Raw genomic sequence first — 23,754 nt, forward strand, 5'->3', positions numbered from 1 at the left:
AATCAATATCTGCATTAGTTTTGGAGATAGTAACTTGCATGTAAAACTTTAACCAAAATTTTCTAAGTCCAAAAGGGGGCATAATTTGCTCAAAATACATGTCAGAGTTATGGGACTTGACCCAGAGAGGTTGGTAATTGACCTAGAAAAAGAAAAATAAGTTTCAAAGCTATATGCCTTTAACTGATGGCTGTATGTACTTGCATGCAAAAACTTAACCAAGGTGTGACGCCGACGCCAGGGTGAGTAGAATAGCTAGACTATTCTTCGAATAGTCGAGCTAAAAAAGAACTATTTCTGGTATTTTACAGAACATTTATTTCACGCTAATTACACTTTCAACAAATCAATGTGTCTTCTAACGTATATTTTCAAGAAAGAAATGGATCATATATAATATATATTACAATGTTAAAACATGCACACATCGAAATTCCAGTCATAAAGTCCAGTCACAAGGTAGTGCACCCATAATAACATTCAGCAATATCCTTTTTATTATGTGCTCCCTGTATAGGATTTCGGCATTTTTTGTTCCAGTATGAAAACCCATGTACTTGTAACGTTTGAAGAATACCGACAAACCAGAACACATATATACATGGAAATTGTCAATCGCCATTAAAGTTACACTACCATAATTCTATTTATATGACTACTACACATTATTGCAGCAAAAATTCTAACAGATTACTTATAACCACTTTATAAATATTGAGGACTGGGTGACGATATGTTTAAGCGTTAACTTCTGACAACCATGTAACACCAGCCTTTATACCTTATCTTTTACCAATTCTGACAAGCAAAATTCATGGAAATTTTTTAAGATCTCACTAGCAGGTCAAGAATGTGTACGACCATAAAATATAGTTACACAACCTAAACAAACCGACTTGTTGTCTTCTACCTAAGTATTTTCTTCAAGATTATGGGTTTATATCACAAACTTCCTCCATGCAGCTGTAACAAAATAACACACTTCTAAAGAACTTTCCCTAACCCTTTATCTAAAAAGAATACCACTACCAATACAGAATGATAGTTATACTGTAACTTTCTATACTAGACAGGATAATTATCTATGCATGATAATGATGCTACAAGAAAGAACTACATTGTATTAACTTCAGAAGTCTAGCTGAGATTTTCCCCTTATTTGGATTGGCCCTGTAAAATTGTTTGTTTGTTTTAGGTTAATGCCATTTTTCAACAGTATTTCAGTCATGTAACGGCAGGCAGTTAACCTAACCAGTTTTCCTGGATTCTGTACCAGTACAAACCTTTTCTCCGCAAGTAACTGCCAACTTCCCCACATGAATCAGTGGAGGACTAATGATTTCAGACACAATGTCTTTTATCAAATAGTCATGAAGAACATATGCCCCGCCCGAGGATCGAACTCGCGACCCCGCGATCCGTAGACATAGCTCTTACCTACGGAGCTAAGTGGGCTGGACTTGGCCCTGTAAAAGGTCCTTTTCCAAATGCAAAAGTCCTAATCTGTATAAAGTTGAAATATACTGATCAAAAAGGCTAACACACCACTCTTAATATTTGCGTTTTTTTTGCTTATAAAATAAAAAAAGACATATTATTTTCCCTCAAAATTAAGATTTTTTTCATGAAACTTTGCATTTCCTTTCCGGCGAAAAACAAAACAAAACCTATGAATATTTTGCCCCAAAAAGTTCACAATTACTAGATGTAATTACATCATTTATGACATCACACAATTGTTCAAGTTATAACTAGAGTGTTTTGGCTCTTTTGATCAGTGTATTTAGAACATTTCGGTAAAAGACAAACCGAGCAAACTGCTTCAGACAAAACGTGTCACAGAACTTTTTTGACCATTAGGTTAATAGGATATTCCCTTGTGCTTAGGGTAGTTATGTAACAGAAGAAAATCTTCATACATACTAAATAGACATTGCAAATACTAAATAATAACTCGACCTGATAGAATAAATGCAGATACACTTACAAGTGACCAGAATTAAGACAGAAACGTTGACTTCAAACACACAGCGCTCTTAATATAGTATATACAATAAACGTAACCCTTTATAATGTATACATCATATTTACATAAATAAATTCATAATTAATGAAACACTGAGGGGTAGAACTCCTCAATTTGGTCAATAATAAATAGTTTGTTTCTTTCTTTCATGCATACATAAAAATAAGCAATATAACAATATAATAATATAAATAATGAGATAACAATGCCAGTATTCTGTTGAATCTACAGGAGGTCAAAAAAGGTTCCTAATACTCACCTAAGAAACTTTAAATAGAAAACAATTGTGGAGCTTTCTGTCAATTTTTCACAAATTGTGAGTGAAAAAACGTAAGAAAGTAAAAAGCCATTAAAGCATTTTTTGTTTGTTTTATAACAATTTTGCACAAAAATAGGTTAATGCTATTTAATATCAGACATCCTGCTGACATTTGAGAATATCAAATAATACCATTAAACTGATCAAGGTTTTCACAATGACAATATTTTATAACTCTGTTAAAATGTTCTTAGCGCACAGAGGTTTGTCAAAGTTTACAAGACTCACCTGTTAAGACTGAGAAAATTGTCAATATTTTTATCAAGTTTAACATACATTCAGAAACAAAGTAGTTCTTTTATTTTGCTTTGTTACAAGATAACAACTTCAACAGCTAAAAATCATTCTAACTCGAACCATATTTTCCACTAACATGCAAGTTATATACAATCTATTAAAAATGCCTAGTCACTATCAAAATTTTAATTTCAGAAAAGCAAAAATGCCAAAATCTCACAGTTCAATCAGCATCAAACCTATACTGGATCATGTTTCCAATACTGTCTTCACAGCATACGTATAATGAACCTAACTTTGTTTTGGGTTTAACACAATTTTTTAACAGTATTTCAGTTATGTTACGGCATGCAGTTAACCTAACCAGTCTTCCTGGATTCTGTACCAGTACAAACCTGTTCTCCACAAGTAACTACCAACTCCACCACATGAATTAGAGGTGGAAGACGAATGACTTCAGAGACAATGTCTTTTATCAAATCGTCACAAGGAACATAGGGCCCACCAGAGGATCTAACTCATGACCCGGCGATCCACGCTCTCCCTAAGCGGGAATCTAACTCTATCAGAAATTAAACTATCAAATACATTTTGTACTAAAATTTTGACAGACCAAAATACTTGATTGGCAACAGAAAACATCACAGAATAAAGTTATGAGTGATCGATTTGATGAAAAAAAAATCTAAATAAATCAAAACTGCAACAATACGCCAGGTAATTTTGCCACAAATCTGCCAGGATTGATGATTCTGTTCAATGAAAATTCAAGAAAAATGATACAATTAGTTTTCATGCCTTCTCTTCCTATATACAGTATGTGTTTCAACCTTCTAAACATGTATTGTCATGTTAATCTTTAACCTGCTGGCAGCAATGGTCTATGCAACCAGTCCAGACCAAGATCATCTATGTAGGCCAATTATGGTCTACACTGTTCGCTGTTCAGTCAGTAAATTTTCAGTGAACATCCCTTCCAGTAATTAATGTTATTGCCTAAACTGACTGATGGACAAGTCCATTTTAGAAATTTAGCAGGCTAAAGGTTAAAAGGAGCCATCCAGTCAAATGATATTTTTACAGCTAAGCAAGAATTAACTTAGTTTATATTCCCATTTGGATTTCCTCTTTCACTTTACTCAAATACGAACAAATTATATATTCTAAATATGTATACTAGTCAGAATTTTCTAAAAGCAAAAATGGGAATTTCCGGACAGCATGTCATTCTACCAGATGGTCAGTTCTCAACAATGCATAAGTTACCAGATTTTGTCAAGTTGTCTGTTTACCAAGTTATTTAATTGTTTCTCTCTATTAAGTGTACCTTTGTCTTCACAACAAATATAAGAAGCAGATTATAATAATTAGTCAAAAAAGCTATATAACTTCTTAAAGGGGCACCCCTCAACAATATAAACAAATATAAAAAAAAAAAGTTTTAAAACTTCTGCAAAGTCTGTCCAATACTGAAAACCATTAAGTCAACATAATTTAGGCTGAACTGTTACACTGCTAAATTCCTTCTATTTTTACATCAAATATCTAATGTTGGACTAAAACTGTATGACAAATGTCCCACATAACTTTATAAACAACTAGTCCTTTTTTTTTTTTTTTTTAAATAATGCCTGAAATACAATAAATAGATTTGTTTTTAGTATTCATAATTAATTACCAAAAAATAAAAAGGACTTCCTGCATTACAAAATATTCGTAGAAATCTTGCGACGTGCCCCCTTTAAAGCATATAACCAAATAAACACAACCGAGTGATAAAACAAAAGATGCTATATTCAGCATTAAAGATAATTTATCAACAAGTCACACTAAGAGACTAACACAAAGAATCTAAGAGTCTAGTTACACTTTAAAGACATTAACATTTTTTAAACATAAATCATGCATAATGAAGCCAATTTTATTACATTTCATATCATGGAACACCCCATACATGAAACACTGGTATACTAAACATCATGTTGCAAACTGGTTCCAGTATTTCACAGAACAGGCTGTATGCACTTTTACCTCTCAATACAAAATGTTTTTAACAAACAATGTTAAAATGCACTGTAGCTTATGTCATGTTCATGTTACAATAAACTGCTTTTAATAAAATCATGTTACAATGCAATGCTTGTGTTATATTACATGACAAGTTGCTTGCAACATTATCAAGTTGTGCACTCCTGGTAGTATATCATGTAGCAAATAGCATGCATTACATCATGTTAAACATTGATTGGAAGAACTCTTGTAATAAAAAGCTTTTATTATATCCTGTTATTACATGATGTCATGAACTGTAAATGGTACATCATGTTACAAACTGCTTGTAGTACATCAAATACCAAATAACTTTTACCACATCATGTTACAAACTGCTTGTAGTACCACAAAAATTAATACCAAATAACTGTGACCACATCATGTTACAAACTGCTTGTAGTACATCAAATACCAAATAACTTTTACCACATCATGTTACAAACTGCTTGTAGCACATCAAATACCAAATAACTTTTACCACATAATGTTACAAACTGCTTGTAGTACCACAAAAATTAATACCAAATAACTGTGACCACATCATGTTACAAAATGCTCAAGTACATCATGTAATAAACTAAAAATGGTACATTATGTTACAAACAGCTGATAGTACATCACATACTAAAGGGTTTACACATCTTATGATTACACCCAGCATGTCATACAATGATATACCCCATCAAACTGGAATGATCAAAGTATTAAATCAGACATTTTCCTATTACATGTATACATAATAGAGAGGAGTGTCAAACAGTCAATAAACTAGAAATCTTCAGGCATTAATTTGTTTAAAACTGTTACACCCAAATCTTTGGGTTACCTGGTATGTCTTCCCATACATGCCCCTTGACACTAAAACCTGGGTTTTGTGCATGAAACTTTTTGGGTTGCTGTGTTTAAAGGTCCATTACTAAGGGAAAGTGAGTTGGCAATTTTTTTCATAGCCAGTGCACAGACTTCTGCAAGACACTAAATAATGAAGATTGGCAGGTCAAAATTTACAGAATGTCTTTGGAACTCAAAGAAATGTACGTGTATTATGTTGAAATTTCAATGAATCGACAGAATGACCACCCAGGTCTTTTTAACTTTCTTAATACTTCATAGAAAAATAATTGTACATATACTGTGATTTATTTCGAATTTCTACATACCAACTTTCATTTTCCAATAAAATGAAATAGTTTATGTGCTTTTTAAAAGAAATTAAAATGTTCACTTTCCTTAGTATTGGACCTTTAAAGGTGAATTTTCATTTGAAAGTACCATTTCATTTCACAAATTCTGAAAATTACAAAGAACTGCCTTTTTTAAGAGAAAAAAACTTATTTTGCTCACTTCATTATTACTGATGGGTAATAAAATTTGTCTACGATTAACAAAATCACTTACAGATGCTAAAAACATGTTACAAGCATATGATTTATAAAGCGTCACATATTTGTACTTTTAATCTTTTTTGGCGACATTTTCTACATTTTATGGAATGTAAGCAGAACTCTGGAGAAATTTACAAAAAGGCTCAATATGCATAAAAATATCAACTTTAACAACAAATGAAGCAAGTAGCCACATATTATTTGGTCAAATCAGAAGATGTTACTAATTAACAGGTATAAATGCAAACAAAAGTAGACTATTGATCTATTCTCACTTACACTAAAATTTACGTTAAACAAAATATTTACTCAAATGAAGTGCTCACAATTCTCAACTTGCATGCTTACATGTTCATTCTAGAATTTCAAACATCTTAAAAATGTACATGGATTGAATGAGGAATGGTACGATTGAAAACATGAATTCGGTGAAACAGAACAACATGGGATGGTGGGGAGAGGGTGGAGGGAGGGAGGTCTACCATGTCTCCCTATTTTGGTACATCGTATATAATATGTAACTGGTTATACTCGTTCTATAACACACAACATAAACGATAAACTACAATGTTTATCGGCATATTTTTTCCCCTTTAACTGAAGTAAAATAGTTCCTTTCCACATACTTTTTTCATAATCTGAATAAAATTCTTAAATAACAATATCAAAAAGCACAGAAAAAATGGAAGTAACAAAAATAATTTTTTCAAATCAAAGAAAAGCTTTTAACTAACAATAAATAAGAGATAAACTTATTTTGATACTCCATTTTCAAGAAAGTCATAGATAAAAGGAACAAAATTTCTCAAAAAAATTGTTCGTATAACCAATATTATCACATTAAATAATATCCTAAAGCATTTCCAACTTTGAGATTCCATCAGAACAACATCGGCAATTGGCCGATTAAATCAATAAAATGCTCATCCAACTTTTTATCGGCATTTATCATCAACAAACCATACACGAAATGTGAAAATAGAGAAAAATTGAAAAACTGAAACACAGTTATTTACGATCCTATTTGGAATTCTGTACCAACGGTGAACGTGACCTATATTGCTAAAAATAAAATCAAGGAGTGACGCCGCTGCTGGGTAAAGGTTTAACTGTAGTTGCTGCAGGCTTCAAATTTTCACTCCCCCCACTCTGGCTTGTCGCTACCCAAACTGAAAATAAAATAAGAAAACTTGTAATTTTAATGTAAATGCAAGCATACTGCAGAAGAACCTGTATTACTGAAGTTAAATATGCTTGATAAGTGATCTAAAGTGTCTTACTTATGTAACTTATTCTTCAGCAATAATATTCTGTTACATTTAAAATTGGGGAAATATTAATCTTAAATACAGTCATATGTTTTCAAGAATTTTCAAAATACACTGACAAATCTTGCATCACATTCATTTGAATATAAGCATGAATTTCATCTTGAAAATACTGTTGCAATAGGCATGTCATTAACAAAAATGAAGAAATTTCAAGTATTTTATTTGATAAATATATAATTAACAAATTTCATTCAAAATGTCCAAAATATCTAAGCAATTGCAACAAAATTACAACTTCCTCATATAAAACATTGCTAGAAACTGCAATCAATTTTAACAAGAGCTGTCCGTAAGACAGCCAAGCTCGACTATTCGAAATATTGTCACAGAAGCAGGAAATTATTACCCAAAATGTTAAATATCAAAAGAGTTTTAAGTTCGAAAGGGGACATAATTTGACCAAAATACATATCAGAGTTATGGGACTTGATGTTATCAACTAGTTTTATAACCCCGAAGAAACATGTTAAGTTTCAATTCAATATCTGCATTAGTTTTGGGGATAGTAACTTGCATGTTAAACTTTAACCACAATTTTCTAAGTCCAAAAGGGGGCATAATTTGCTCAAAATACATGTTAAGAGTTATGGAACTTGACCCAGCGAGGTTGGTTATTGACCTTGAAAAAGAATAAATAAGTTTCAAAGCTATATGCCTTTTGGTAATAGCTGTATGTACTTGCACGCAAAACTTTAACCAGGATTTTCTAAGTCCAAAAGGGGGCATAATTTGGCCAAAATACATGTCAGAGTTATGGGACTTGGTGCTATCAACTAGTTTTATAACCCCGAAGACACATGTGAAGTTTCAATTTAATATCTGTAGTAGTTTTGGAGATAGTTACTTGCATGTAAAACTTTAACCAGAATTTTCTAAGTCCAAAAGGGGGTATAATTTGCCCAAAATACGTGTCAGAGTTATGGGACTTGACCCAGTGAGGTAGGTAATTGATCTAGAAAAAGAAAAAATAAGTTTCAAATCTATATGCCTTTTAGTAATAGCTGTATGTACTTGCACGCAAAACTTTAACCAGAATTTTCTAAGTCCAAAAGGGGGCATAATTTGGCCAAAATGAAGGTCAGAGTTATGGGACTTGGTGCTATCAACTAGTTTTATAACCCCGAAGACACATGTGAAGTTTCAATTCAATATCTGCATTAGTTTTGGAGATAGTAACTTGCATGTAAAACTTTAACCAGAATTTTCTAAGTCCAAAAGGGGGCATAATTTGCTCAAAATACATGTCAGAGTTATGGGACTTGACCCAGTGAGGTAGGTAATTGATCTAGAAAAAGAAAAAATAAGTTTCAAATCTATATGCCTTTTAGTAATAGCTGTATGTACTTGCACGCAAAACTTTAACCAGAATTTCCTAAGTCAAAAAGGGGGCATAATTTGACCAAAATGAAGGTCAGAGTTATGGGACTTGGTGCTATCAACTAGTTTTATAACCCCGAAGACACATGTGAAGTTTCAATTCAATATCTGCATTAGTTTTGGAGATAGTAACTTGCATGTAAAACTTTAACCAAAATTTTCTAAGTCCAAAAGGGGGCATAATTTGCTCAAAATACATGTCAGAGTTATGGGACTTGACCCAGAGAGGTTGGTAATTGACCTAGAAAAAGAATAAATAAGTTTCAAAGCTATATGCCTTTAAATGATAGCTGTATGTACTTGCATGCAAAAACTTAACCAAGGTGTGACGCCGACGCCGACGCCGACGCCGACGCCAGGGTGAGTAGAATAGCTAGACTATTCTTCGAATAGTCGAGCTAAAAATCATGGAAACGGTATAAAGCTTATTACCCAAAACCTCACCAAGGTGGTTGTCTGACGAAGTTAAGCTCCACATGCATTTGTTAACTAGGTTTTATGCAGTTTTTAAACACTATTTAAATTTATTTCTATTTTTCAGATGATATCTGCAAGTGATCAGTAGTTAGCAAACGATAACCTCTCCATGCAATAAAGAGGTGCACAGCGAAATAATTCTAGCCCAATTCTCTTGTTCATCTCTGCAAAAACTTAAATTTATGGATTTATTTACTCAACGTTTGATAACTGTGTATTGCCCCCCACCCCACAAAAAAATCACACACCAAAGAACTACAAAGAACTATGTTTTACACAACAGCCATGTATTACAGTCTTACTAACCCTTACCTTGCAAAATTTCTGTAATGAACGTGTCAATCTTTCAATTTGGACAGTACCATTAACTGTTGAAAGGGGTGATTACCAAAAATATACTGAATTTATAGCAAGCATGGATGTGCAGGCTGATCATGATCTACACTGGTCGCGAAGGCAGACTTAGTCGAGTACAGCATGATAAGGGTTAAAAACTTTTTAGCCACGCAAATATATACGACTTTGCAGTTATTCTGATCATTTCCACAGAACATGAAAAAGCATGAAATGAGGTCATGAAAACAGACTGACCTTATGACAAATGTAACTTAGCCATGCCCCCATATTGTATTCGCCCAACTTAAATCATCAAATCATCTAAATAAATTCTACATGGTGCTGCCTGTTGGACATAAATGAACTTTTACAAAGAAGGGTTATATCAATATTCCCAAGTTAGTAAATCGGCATAAAGTCAATTTCAAATGCTAAAAAACACTTTCTTAATAACACTGCTGATACCTAGTTGTATTACCTTATGGAAAGAAAAAAAACAACTTACAAACCCTTTCAGCTAAAGGTCAGAAGATATTTAGTCATCTATAAATTGCTAAAGAAATTTAAATGGCCAACTGGCAAGTATCAAATATCTTTATCAGTTCAGTTCAGTTCAGTTTATTTGGCAAATCTGCAAAAAATATTGCCTTTGGCCATCTAACAAAGTGTAAAGAGAATATGGCAATCGGCATTAAGTTTCACATGGTACAACTACTGGATAGTTTTAACACACATTTACAGAAAACTCATGCAGAAATATTTCTGAACAATATTTTTAACAAAATGATATTACAGAATGAAAGAAAGAAACTAAACCAAAATTCACAAAATAATTTCATCCACCGGAGGAATGCTGAAAAGAACTACCATTCTGCATCTTTTTTTAAAAACAGTCGAGACAGAAAAATCTATTAAAAAAAAAAAAAAAAAATCTGTACCGAAATTATTTCTGGTTAAGTGATAAGCAAATTCAACAGTCAATGTTTGCTATAAAATATTAAAAAAATTCTGAACAATGACCTTGCAAAATTATTTTTTTTTTTTTCTATTTAAGGCACCTCAGGTAATGTTAAATTGCTAGTTTGCTAGTTTATCAAAGAAAACAAAGACAATATCCAGCAGAAACCAGCAAACTCAATGAAATGGTATCCCTCGTCAAACAGTATATTTATGTTCAACATCTGGTTAACAATTTTCTATCATTACCCAGCAACCAGGTATACAGCATTTACTGCATATCCAAAGGAGGCAGTAAACAGTTTTCAGCTGTTATGTGTCGTATTGGCCAGGGTCAAATTTACAAATAAGAGGCAATTTACCAATTGAAGTGGATATTTGAAGTTTAAAATAATAATAATTGCTAGGATTGAAGTTTCAGCGGCTAGAAAGGATTGAAGTTTCAGCGGCTAGAATTTTCACTTATTTAAAGAAAATCAGTTGAGTAGCCTTGATCTTGATAGTATGATGTAATGACTTGCAGGTGCGTATACATGCTTCCTCTTAAAGTGGGGTTGTCATTTTAGCAGGGGTCTCAGGAAAACTGGAATAGGGAAAAAATGGTACGGATGGCACATATATTTGAGCTTATTTTCAGATTTTACAGTATTACCGGAGTATGGAACAGTGTAGCAGCTGGGGCTATCATTTGCAGGGACTTTTCTACAGCGATTTGAAAATTGGCAAATTTAGCTTTTTTCGTCATTAGTTTCCGCGACCAGGAGAGCACAAAATTCCAGTCTTGTAAACAGAAAACTAGATATTAGGGATGTATTGCAGATAGTTTGTAACGATAGACATACAATGATGTTAATGTTGCAATATCTTTATTTCAGGTGTGTGGTTACAGACTTTTGTGTGAGGTTTTGAAAGTTGGGTGGGCGACTCCAGGCCGAGAAGCTCAGAAAACTGTTTACTGCCTCAAAAGCAGAATATAATCTCTATCAAAATGGATGTTGGTTTGTTCCAAACATTTCACTCACAACTGACATTATTTAGCTAGCTAGACAGGGTTTAAAAGTACCTCTTTTGTAACTGAAGATAATAAGAGAAAACCATCTTATATTTCTAGAATGATTTTTTGGCTGTCCAACCTTGACCTAAATGCTAACAAAAATGGCCTCTGATGAGTTAACAAGTTGAAATATAGTTATTTTGGTAAATTCAGGGATGAGCAGCCTGCACCTTTATTTATCATCCCCGGACCATGCATATTTCAAATCTAAGTAAGGTGATGAAAAGAAAGTGTCTAATTTTCAAAAATGAAGTATGTAATTCCATGAACATCTGCTGAATGATCGATGTATTAAGTGTAAGACCACCTACCATTATAAAATGTCAGCATTGCCAAGGTATAATAGTTGATACCATGAGCATTTGATGAAGGATAGATTTATTACTTGCAAGTCAACTTGGCGTTATACAATCTCATCTCAGTACTGCCAAGGTAAGATCTATTAGGTGCAAGACAACCTTCCTGCCATTATAAAATCTCATCTCAGTATTGCCAAGGTATACACCATGAGAACTTGATGAATAATAGACATATTAGGTGCAAGACAAACTGGCATTATAAAATCTTATCTCAGTTATTGCCAAGGTAAGATCTATTATGCGCAAGACAACCTTCCTGCCATTATAAAATCTCATCTCAGTATTGCCAAGATATACACCATGAGAACTTGATGAATAAAAGACCTATTAGGTGCAAGACAACCTGGCATTATAAAATCTTATCTCAGTACTGCCAAGGTAAGATCTATTCGGTGCTAGACAACCTTCCTGCCATTATAAAATCTTAGCATTGCCAATGTATACACCATGGGCATTTGAGGAAGGATATATCTAATAGGTGCAAGACAACCTTCCTGCCATTAAAAAATCTCATCTCAGTATTGCCAAGGTATACACCATCAGAATTCGATGAAGGATAGATCTATTAGGTGCAAGACAACCTGGCGTTATAAAATCTTTTCTCAGTACTGCCAAGGTAAGATCTATTAGGTGCAAGACAACCTTCCTGCCATTATAAAATCTCAGCATTGCCAAGGTATACACCATGGGCATTTGACAAAGTATATATCTAATAGGTGCAAGAAAACCGATTATAAAATCTTTAGCATTGCCAAGTTATAATACCATGAGCATTTGATGAAGGAGAGATCTATTAGGTGCAAGAAAACCTATTGTAAAATCTCAGCATTGCCAAGGTATAATTCCATGAGACTTTGATGAAGGATAGATCTATTAGGTGCAAGAAAACCTATTATAAAATCTCAGCATTGCCAAGGTATAATTCCATGAGCATTTGATGAAAGATAGATCTATTAGGTGCAAGAAACCTATTATAAAATCTCAGCATTGCCAAGGTATAATTCCATGAGCATTTGATGAAAGATAGATCTATTAGGGGCAAGAAAACCTATTATAAAATCTCAGTATTGCCAAGGTATAATTCCATGAGCATTTGATGAAAGATAGATCTATTAGGTGCAAAAAAACCTATTATAAAATCTCAGCATTGCCAAGGTATAATTCCATGAGCATTTGATGAAGGATAGATCTATTAGGTGCAAGAAAACCTATTATAAAACCTACCAAGGTATAATACCATGAGCATTTGATGAAGGATAGATCTATTAGATGCAAGAAAACCCGACATTACAAAATCTCATCTCAGTATTGCCAAGGTACAATTCCATGAGCATTTGATGAAGGATAGATCTTCTATGAAGTGCAAAATCAACCTGACATTACAAAAGCTCATCTCAGTATTGCCAAGGTCCAAAGAAAATGACTACAAGACATTTTCTCAAACTGAAGATGGTCTGGTTATGCTGTTACTTTTATTTTTAAGACTGAAACAAAGTCAGTATTCTTCAGCAAATTATTTGGCAGTTGTCCTACATCTAGGTACACCTATAATATATCAATCCCCTCGCTGATAGCTTAACTTAGCAATACAACAGCCATTGAGCCAGCAAGGCAAATATTTCTATGTTGTCCAAGCAAAAACCTTCTGATCACTATCAATCGTCTTCCACCTGTTTAATCGCACGAAAACATTAATTTGCACCTATTGGATGTACCCACATACTGAGCCTATAATGTACTGACTAAAGGTTAGTGTTAGGTTTAATCGGTTTAATAGAGTACATTCAATGCGTGTGTACATTCGATGTGTGAGAATTAATGCTGACCTCTGTTTCATATGAGGAAGTAATCTTACAGCAGTGATTACCTCCCCTTCCACTGTATTAATCCCTCCCGTCACAAATACCACATGACCATTGAAAAGAAATTCAAATATCGTTATCTCATTTTGGGATTTTTTTATTTTATTACCCACATTAGCCTTAAAAATGTATCAAAACAATTTAATCAGATTCTAAAATTAAAAGATGAAAACAAAATCTTGATGAGTATGTTAGTGATGGCAGAGGTCTCTTTACTGTTAGGGAATACCACTGCATAGGAGGTCAGCGAACTCATTAATGTTCATGTTGACTATTTTTTGTGGATTTCGTGGTTTCGTCAATCTGCAAAATCAAACTCTCACGTACGAGCTAAGCGCCCATCCTTTTATTTCGGTAAGGATTTATATCCCTATAAAACAGCAATCTGGGGCAAAATCACAAAAATTTATACACAAGAAACAGTTCTGATTTCACAGTACTTGAGAAAAACAAATTTAAGCTGGACTAATATATTTGACAGTTGTGTTAAATGTACACATATCTCGTGGCGCATGCCATGTTTTCTAACATGTCTCTTTAAGCTGGCACTCCTTAATAGATATCTTCATCAAAATGTATAGCCAGTGCAAAATAAAGAATTTTCTTGTGTCTAAAAATATATCACATTGTTAACCTTAACCTTCTTAAAGCATAGTTTACCTTTCTAATACTTGTACAGTTAACCTTTCTAATGCACTGTTAACCTTCCTTCTAACGCACAGTTAACCTCTTAAACACACTGTTAGTGTTCTCTAATGCACTTTTAACCTTCTCTCTAAACTACTGTTAACCTTCTTTCTAATGCAGTAAACCTTTCTATTGCACTGTTTACTTCTCTAACACATAATTATGCACCATTAACTTTCCATCTAACAAACACCTTCCATCTAACACACACAGTCAATCTCTTTAACACACTATTAACCTTCTCTCTATCACACTTTTAAACTTCTCTCTAATACACTGTTAACCCTATTTTATCATTGCAATAACAAATACTTGTGCAAGTGCTGTTATTTATATAAAGAGCCGTATGTTTCACAAGATGGCCTTAACTCGCAAATATTCTATATTGCCAACTGATAGCTTCACAAAAATATATGATTTAGCAGTGATAGGCAGTTTGTATGAACAAACTGGATGGAATATGCCATAGCTTAAGGTGTAGAACCTAGTGCATATACAGCACAATCTAATATGGTTCCATTTGAATCCATACACCAAGTAGGCTTGAAGTTTTACAGGTTAAAGAAATTCTAAAACAAATTTTATCATGTACAGTAAGGACAGACAACTCTGACATTTTTACCATCAATTTCTAGAATAACAAAGTTATTTCAGACAAACAACTATGTACAAACATGCTTTACCGATGTCAATCATAACACAAGTAGATACAACCAACTAGTCACTGACAAGAAGATGAAATGAGCACAGCTATGCGTAATCAAAAATTAGGTCTTTGCGACCACCAAAGATCCAGATCAGAGCACATTCATACTGTTTGTTTAACCCCACATCAATACTTAAGCCTTTGTTTGCAACTGGTAACACTTCATAGATGTGCAGGCTGATCTGGATCCATACCAGGTTGGCAAACCTATATGACTTTAGGGTATTGTACACATGGGAAAACGTCCCGACTTAGGTAGCATTTTGTCTATATTTTCATAATTACTTGAATTTTCATAAGATAAAAGAGTTGAAAGCAGAAAAACGAGTCCTTTCCTCCACACAAAATTTCTACAATCAGTTCTTCGTACTTTTCTCTAACACTGCGCCCAAATGAAATTGCCTGGTATCTACATAGTTTATGCACGAAAAGCAGTTGGGCTGAGAAGTACTGAGAACTGATGACAGATGCTCTGTGCAAAGGAAAGCACTCATTTAGCTATTTCTGACCCACTTTATTTCATGAAATTTGTCAAGTACGAGAGATGATCCACAAGTAATGTCACTGGAGCCATAAAATTATGTATAATGAAAAGAAAAGAACAACAATATCTACCTTAATCTGTTTGCAATATTCCTTTTTTTAAATATAAAAAACTGCCGCTTACTTATTGAGATATCGACATGCACAGGAAGCATGGTAATGAAGGCAAGTCCATGACGTTATTGACGTCAGAAATTGATGTTTGTCGATAAGCAATAATAAAATTTTGTAGTAAGTAAAAAAAATTAATTTGTCAGGATGCCACTATAGTTTTCACAGCTGACTACTAAAAGCCGTTTCTAGACATCCTTATAATTTCATATAAATAGATGTGTTGTTTTGATGTCAAATGGTGATTGTCTTTGGTTGTTTTTTCCTAATAAAGAAAGAAATGCCATTTTTGTGTGCTAGAAATGTTGTCAGGGGTGAACTTTAAAATTCAAAGAGAAACAACCCTAGAGAATACTAACTCTTTATCCATGTAATCATAACTGAATTTGCCTACATTTTTATTTTATTTCTGTAATAATATAATGATGAATAAATGTGCAATGAACGAAGTGACATTACTTCTGGATCATAATAATGAAAATATAGACAAAACGTTACCTGAATCGAGACATTTTCTCAGCATGTATGGTCAAATGTCACGTGGGTTGGCCACCCTGATGCTGGTCTATAAGCCCAAACATTGCTGTTTACACAGCTGTGCTCAAACTGTCTTAAACAAATGTAGCAGAGAGCAAGAATTACATAAATTAAATGACTGACACTAAATAAAGTTTTTAACCTGAAGAATACAATTGAATTGCACAGAAAAAAATATTTGAAACCATAAAAAATTTCTACCACAACAAAAAAACCAACTGAAAACAAAGAATATTTTGTCATAAGTGCTCTTTCTAATTTTAAATATAAAATATTACCCTAGCTGTATTTAGACGCAACCCAGGCTGGATTGAGAGATAGATGGAAAAGAAAAATACAGATTATGTAACAAGCAATGTGAAAGCTGTTGGTGAAGCGTTAATTTGTAGTGTCATAATGCAGAGCCTTCATAACAATATAAATTATATGAATATTTGCTTCACTTCCGTACGTCTTTCAAACCTAGGTATGATACCGGAAACGAAGTTCATTACTTCATACTGCGAAAACACAGTTTAATCATTCAAAAAAATTCCCGCTTTTTTATCGTGTGACATAGATTCTTGACTGTGTGAACACCTCAAAAATATTGTAACAATTTAAACTAGTTCTTCACAAAGATATACATGTTAACAAAGACCAAATCTAGTAAAATGTAAGTTGCTAGGTAACACAACAGAAGCACAGGCATTATGTCTACAAAAGGTTTCCAGCAATTTATCATACACCAAAGTCTGTGACTTTTTCCTGACAGAACAGTTTCTCCCCAACAATTCTAGTGTGTCTTACATAAATAATTAATACCCTTTTCTTGCATAATACAAAATTAAAAGCCAGAGAAAATGACTTCAAGACATTTTCTTAAACAGAGGGTGGTCTGATTATGCTGAAACTTTAATCTTTTTTTAAGACTGTAAACCAAGTCAGTATTCTTCAACAAAAAATTTTGGCAGAGGTCCTACATCTATACTTTAGTCAGCTCTTTAGAAAACTTATCATTGGTGGCCAGATGAAATAGAATTCCCTGATATTTTCCATATTTCAATACCTTCAGACATTCCAAATTCCCCAATTTATATACATATTTTTTAAATTTTTGTATTTTCCTAACTTTTCCCTGAATTACAGTTTGATTATCATTCTTTGCATTTGAATGCTTATTGGGAAATTGACTACCAGGTGCCGGACTGACAAGTTTTAAAACATTCAATGAAACTTAAATTAATGGAATGTATTTTAACCTGACCTCTTTTCTAAATGAATGCCACACCTTTCAAAGCCATTACATTGTTCTGACATAGTATCTTCAGTAATATCTTACTGTTTTCTTTTGATGAAATCAATTTAACCCATCTTTTCAACAATACTTTGTAATTTAATGGCAGTCAGCTAATTTTAGTAGTGTTTTAGGAATGTGTGCCTATCCTGATCTCATCTATGCCCAGACCTGGGGTAAATAAAAATGTAATTGTAATTAATTACAATTAAATTACATTTCCTAAGTAATTGAGTGTAATTTGTAATTGGGTCATTTATCAATTACATGTAATTGTAATTTAATTAATTACAGAGCAGTTTTGGGATGTAATTGACAATTACATTTCAATTACTTTCCAATTACATGGCACATGCTAATCCAGTTTGTTGTGCAAATAGTATATATAAGTTTATTACCAGTGACACTCCACTTTAACATGCTAATTTGCATTTCATAGCTGCGAAAAATAATAACAGAATATTATGGTAGGTGTTAATCCCTTGGACATAGCTCCTTTGTTCTGATATAATTGTCTCATCAGAACCAACTGGTAATCTTTGATGATGTTTGTCACTATGTTTTTGGAGAAAATGATCAAATTATGATTTGAAATTGTTATTTGCATCATTATTATTTAGATTTTTATCAGAGCAAAAACTGAAATGCTTAGCATATCATTTTTTATCTGTGATAAAATTTGTTGTATTAAATGATACAAACAACATAGCATTTGACATCACAGTTCTAACAAGATAAAAAATATAATTATTATTGTAGACATTATGAGTAATCTACAGTTTTAATGACACAGTTATTCTAGGATTGCTTATGAATGTTTTACAACTTATTTTCAATGTGGTCTTTGGATAACATGTAGTGTCAAGAATAAAAAAATTAAATATATGTTTAAAATGTAAATGATTAAATACTGAAGTATACTAGTTAAATTAGAAACATATTGCAGAACCATGATATCATATAAACTTCAGAGAGATTCAGACCTCAGAGAAATACCTGACTTTACATGCATCATTCTTCTCTAACCGAATTCTGCTTGACAATGTATTAACTATTAATTTGGGCTGACTTTTAGCTCCTTTTGCAATAATATTAAAGACTGAGTGATGATTTCCCGCAAACACACATTTTACTTTGAGCTTAAATTCAATTTTGAAACAAGCAAATTCGATGAATTGGAATCCCCCGCCGAAATGGTCAGAGTTGAGGAACGGCAAAAAAATATATCCTGCAAAAAGTTAAGAATGTTACCAAGAAGCAAATAATTTCATTAGTCATATTCAAATCAAATTAAAAGTTGATTATAAATATTGGTAGAAAACGAAAAATGAAAAAAAAAAAAAAAAAAAAAAAAAATGGGGGGGGGGGGGGGGGGGGGGGGGGGGGGGGGGTGTGTGTGTGTGTGTGTGTGTGTGTGTGTGTCTGTGAGAGGGAGGGGGGTGACCAATGTAAGGTGGTGACCAGGTGTAGGTACACAACATCACATGTTTATAATAAATGTGCATGGAAAAGAATGGAAGAAGTTTAATGAAATTCTTCCAATTGGTTGGTTTGTTATGTACAGATCTGTGGATTTTTAAACAATTAAAGGGCAATAACTAAATGGAAAATTGACCAACCGAAAAAAAACTTGAAGGGCATTGTCGCAGTATCTTGGTTCATGTCTATTTCAAGTTTGATGAAATTCTACCTGCTAGTATCTGAGAAATGGCTGCAGACGGACATTTTTCATTAAATCAAGGACAATAACTCTGAGGGAAATTGACCTATCAAAAAAAAAAACTTGATGGGCATCAGCGCAGTATCTTGGTTCATGTCTATTTCAAATTTGATGAAATTCTACCTGTTAGTTACTGAGAAATGGCTGCAGACAGACATTTTTTATTAAATCAAGGGCAATAACTCTGAGGGAAATTGACCAATCAAAAAAAAAACTTGACGGGCATCATCGCAGTATGTTGGTTAATGTTTATTTCAAGTTTCATGAAATTCTACCAAGTAGTTACTGAGAAATGGCTGCGGACGGACGGACGGACGGACTGACTGACGGACGGACAACGCCATTTCAATTACCCCCTCCCGATTTCATCGGCGGGGGATAATAATTGAAACCAGTTTACAGGTGAATTATTATGTATATGTAGTACAAAGTAAAAGAACTTTGCTACAGTGTTCATGTAAGAAGTACCACATTTGGTATTGTAATTTAATGTAATTAATTACAATTTGCTATGTAATTGTAATTTAATTAATTACATTGTTAAATTTGATATAACGGTAATTGTAATTTAATTGGACATTTCTCAATGTAATTGTAATTTAATTAATTACATTTTAAAGTAATTGACCCCAGGTCTGTCTATGCCAGTTACATTAATGGGATTATATTCATCAACATCATTCTATAGTCTCAAACTTAGAGCTTTTAAATGGCATATGTTCAAGCTGCTATAACTTTATTTTTAGTACTTTTAAAGTTATAAAAAAAAAATCAACTCTGTGAGTAGCAAAATGCACATTCCTACATTTCATTATTTTTAAAGAATATAAAATGTATTTATTTGTGGTGGATGAATTTTGTTTGGGTATCTTCTGACAATTTTACCTGATTACTTAGTAAACGTTGCACTTCAGTATTTTTGAAGAGAACTTCATATGAGCCGCACCATGAGAAAACTAACAAGCAAATTCGATGAATTGGTATCCCCCGCCGAAAGGGCTTGTGGTGAGAAATGGCAAAAAGATATATCCGGCAAAAAGTGCAAGGATGTTAATAAGAAGCAAATAATTTCATTAGTCAAAATCAATTTAACAGAAAACAAATGTTTAATTAAAGAGTATATAATAAATGTATGATACTTTGACCCTGACTAAAGAATTTATTTTGAATGGGATATGCTTACTGTAATAAGCTTAGCTTTTAAAATTAAATGCAGTTAATTGAAATGTGAGCTTGAAGTTTAACTGGAACGAAATATTGTCTTCGAGTGGTTTGGCACCAGGTGTTGCTGTTTAACATGTACATTTGAACTTTAAAGGACAGTTGTCCTTAAGAGAACACAGGTAAGATATCTTGAACATGACTGAGGGCAAGGTTTGTGCAGTCACAACTTAACATGTTGAAGGTTTGAACATTTAAAAAAAAAAAAAAAAAAGGAATGGAAATATATATATGTATATATTTATTTTTTTAGGGGGTGGGGTGCAGGGGAATGGGAGAGGAAACAAAATTTCACATGCTGATTATGAATATTGATTGAAAATTAAACATCAAAAAAAAAAAAAAAGGGTAAAAGGGTGAAGTTGGTGGTGGGGGGAGGGGGCAGAGGATGTGAGGTGGGGGAATGGTACAACTTGGAAGGTTTGAAAAAAATCTAAAATAAGAAATCAAAAATTTTTTTTTTTTTTTTTTGTGTGTGTGTGTGGGGGGGGGGGGGGGGGGGGGGTGTGACCAAGGCAAGTGGGTGACAGGTGTGGGTGCGCAACTTCACATGTTTATAATAAATGTTCACATAAAAGAATGAAAGAAATTTAATGAAATTCTGCCAAATGGTAAGTTTGTTATGTACAAATATGTGGATTTTTAGACAATTAAAGGGCAATAACTCTGAAGTTACAAAAGAAATCCGTAAAAAATTGTCTGTGCACAACCACATTGTAGTGCTCTAAATTCTGTTAAAGTTTCATAGTTCTAGGTCAAATATATCAAAAGTTACGATGCAGAAATTGCCATATCTATAGATCTATAGTACCCTATATAGTTAACACTAGAAACTTCTAAAGGGCCATAACTCTTGTGTTACTTGGGCAATCTGTCTGAAACTTGATGGGCCCCATAACCTCATAGTGGTGAACATGTATATGAAGATTGTTTGAAAAAAATCTAAAATAAGGATTTTTTTTTTTTTTTTTTTTTTTTTGGGGGGGGGGGGGGGGGAGGTGTCGGGGGGAGGTGTGTGATCAAGGTAAGGGGGTGACCAGGTGTGGGTACATAACTTCACATGTTTACAATAAATGTTCATGGAAAAGAATGAAAGAAATTTAATGAAATTCTACCAAATGGTAAGTTTGTTATGAACAAATATGTGGATTTTTATACAATTAAAGGGCAATAACTCTTAATTTACAAAATAAATCCGAATGAAATTGTGTGTACACAACCATATTATGGTGATCTAAATTCTGTTTAAGTTTCATAGTTCTAAGTCAAATATATCAAAAGTTATGATGCAGAAATTGCCATATTTATAGTACCCTATATAGTTAATACTAAAAACTTCTAAGGGCCATAACTCTGGTATTACTTGGGCAATCTGACTGAAACTTGACGGGCCGCAAGAACTCATAGTGGTGAACATGTATATGAAGTTTTAAATAAATATTCCCAACCATTTCCTAGATATGGTTCCGGACGGACGGACGGAAAGACGGAAGGACGGACGGACGGACGGACGGACAACGCCAAAACTATATCCCTCCGACTTTCGTCGGGGGATAACAAAGTGCGTTTGCGACCAGCATGGATCAGCCTGCGAATCCGTGCAGTCTGGTAAGGGATCCATGCTGGTCGCTTTCAAAGCCTATTGCAATTATAGAAACTGTTAGCGTCTGGATCCATGCTGGTCGCAAAGCCACTATGTTGGTTTTCTCATGGCGCGGCTCATATATCTGGAGCTCAGCAAGGTGTTTATTTTCTTTTGCTATTTATTTGAGCTAACTGAACAATGACAGAGCCAACATGGAGCTAGGTTTTCAAACACAAAATCATGCCCTCCATTTTAAGATCAAAGATGTTGTTTTCTGAGGTTTTCAGTTTAAAGGAGAAGACCAAATGAAGGTCTAGGATCTATCTACCGGTAGGCAATACCTTTCTAATAAAAGAAGGCAGATCTTAACATTACACTTCTTTCATGTCTATGAAATCAGTCTAAATGTAACTATGAATGGTGGACATATGAAAGCATTTGTCCCCATTTATTCAATTTCAGTATTCATTTGGTATCAGAATTTTGTTTTTGATAGGCTTTGACTCACATCCACAGTTTTAGGTCCCATGGTGATTTTCTAGTTTTGATTATGAAGGAAAACCCCAGGTGCCCCATGAAATAAAATTCAGGCATGGAGTGCACCTTGGTCGAACCATCAACCATCAGTAAGACGGTTGAACGGCATCCTCACATGAAATAATTCTAAACCCGAAGTTAATTTCCAAAGCAACATGGGCGAAAGGCAACTGATTAGATGTTGGTGACATAAACAATTGGCCACAGAAGTCCCTTTGAAATGTTTTGACAGTATGTGGTTTGAAGGCAGCGATGGAGGACAAAACAACTCCCAAGGTAAAATACAGGAACCAAGAAGACATTTTCTATTATTACGTCTGTTAGTGACATTCCACGAAAATATACGAGGCCTTAGCAATAAATAGGGGTCAAGGCATTATGTGAGTGCCCACATTTATCATACTGACCCCATATGTTTACTGTTAGGGTCACTAACAAACCCAGTTATTGATTTTTTTATCAACACCACATATTTTTTTACCCAACACAGACATGAAAATCCACTGACCTTTCACAGAAATAGAGCGAGCCACAATGTGACCTACTTTTAACCAATAAAATTGCTTTAATTTTGCGGGAGATAAGACAACAATTATTAAACCAGAAGTTATACACAGGATCACTCAATCCCTTGTTAGGCAATTTTAGTACCCCTGTTTTAACTATGCCTATCACTGTTGAATTAATCAAATCACTTTTTAGTTAATCAAAGATACAAATTAAATTAATTTCAGCAGCTATATTAATACTTTATAAGCAGTCTACAAAATATGGTTAGTAACTGTCCTTATACCACAGCAAAATTTGTTAGTTCTAACAAAAGCAATGTATTTTTACAAGGTACTAGCAAGCATTTTTCTACTACTATATACAATAAGGTTTAATATGGGAACACAAGAGTTACTGCCCCTTTATACAATGAGGTTAAAAACAGGAATCAAAAGTTAATGCCCATGTATACTATTCTACGGGAAAAGAGTTACTGCCCCTGTATACTATACAGTTAATTAAGGAAATAAATTAAATCCCCTGTATGCAATCAGTTTAAATATTGGAAAC

At 33.5% G+C, this 23,754-nt stretch overlaps 1 protein-coding gene across 4 annotated transcripts in view; it reads right to left on the reverse strand.

Annotated features, from left to right (window-relative positions):
- Window positions 1-294: 294 nt before the first annotated feature.
- Window positions 295-23,754, reverse strand: part of LOC123527568 (synaptobrevin-like) — a 43,344-nt gene continuing 19,884 nt past the window's right edge. For 3 of the 4 annotated variants that reach the window (XM_045307125.2, XM_045307123.2, XM_045307124.2), the window contains exon 6: window positions 295-7,188. In XM_045307125.2, coding sequence (XP_045163060.2) covers window positions 7,094-7,188 — 95 coding nt within the window. In that variant the 3' untranslated portion in view covers window positions 295-7,093. Of the gene's footprint in view, window positions 7,189-16,620; window positions 16,662-23,754 lie in introns of those variants that run through there. The other variant, XM_045307126.2, reaches the window with a different exon arrangement.

This window comes from Mercenaria mercenaria, chromosome 14 (assembly GCF_021730395.1).
Source record: "Mercenaria mercenaria strain notata chromosome 14, MADL_Memer_1, whole genome shotgun sequence".
In the NCBI taxonomy this organism is placed as follows: domain Eukaryota; kingdom Metazoa; phylum Mollusca; class Bivalvia; order Venerida; family Veneridae; genus Mercenaria; species Mercenaria mercenaria.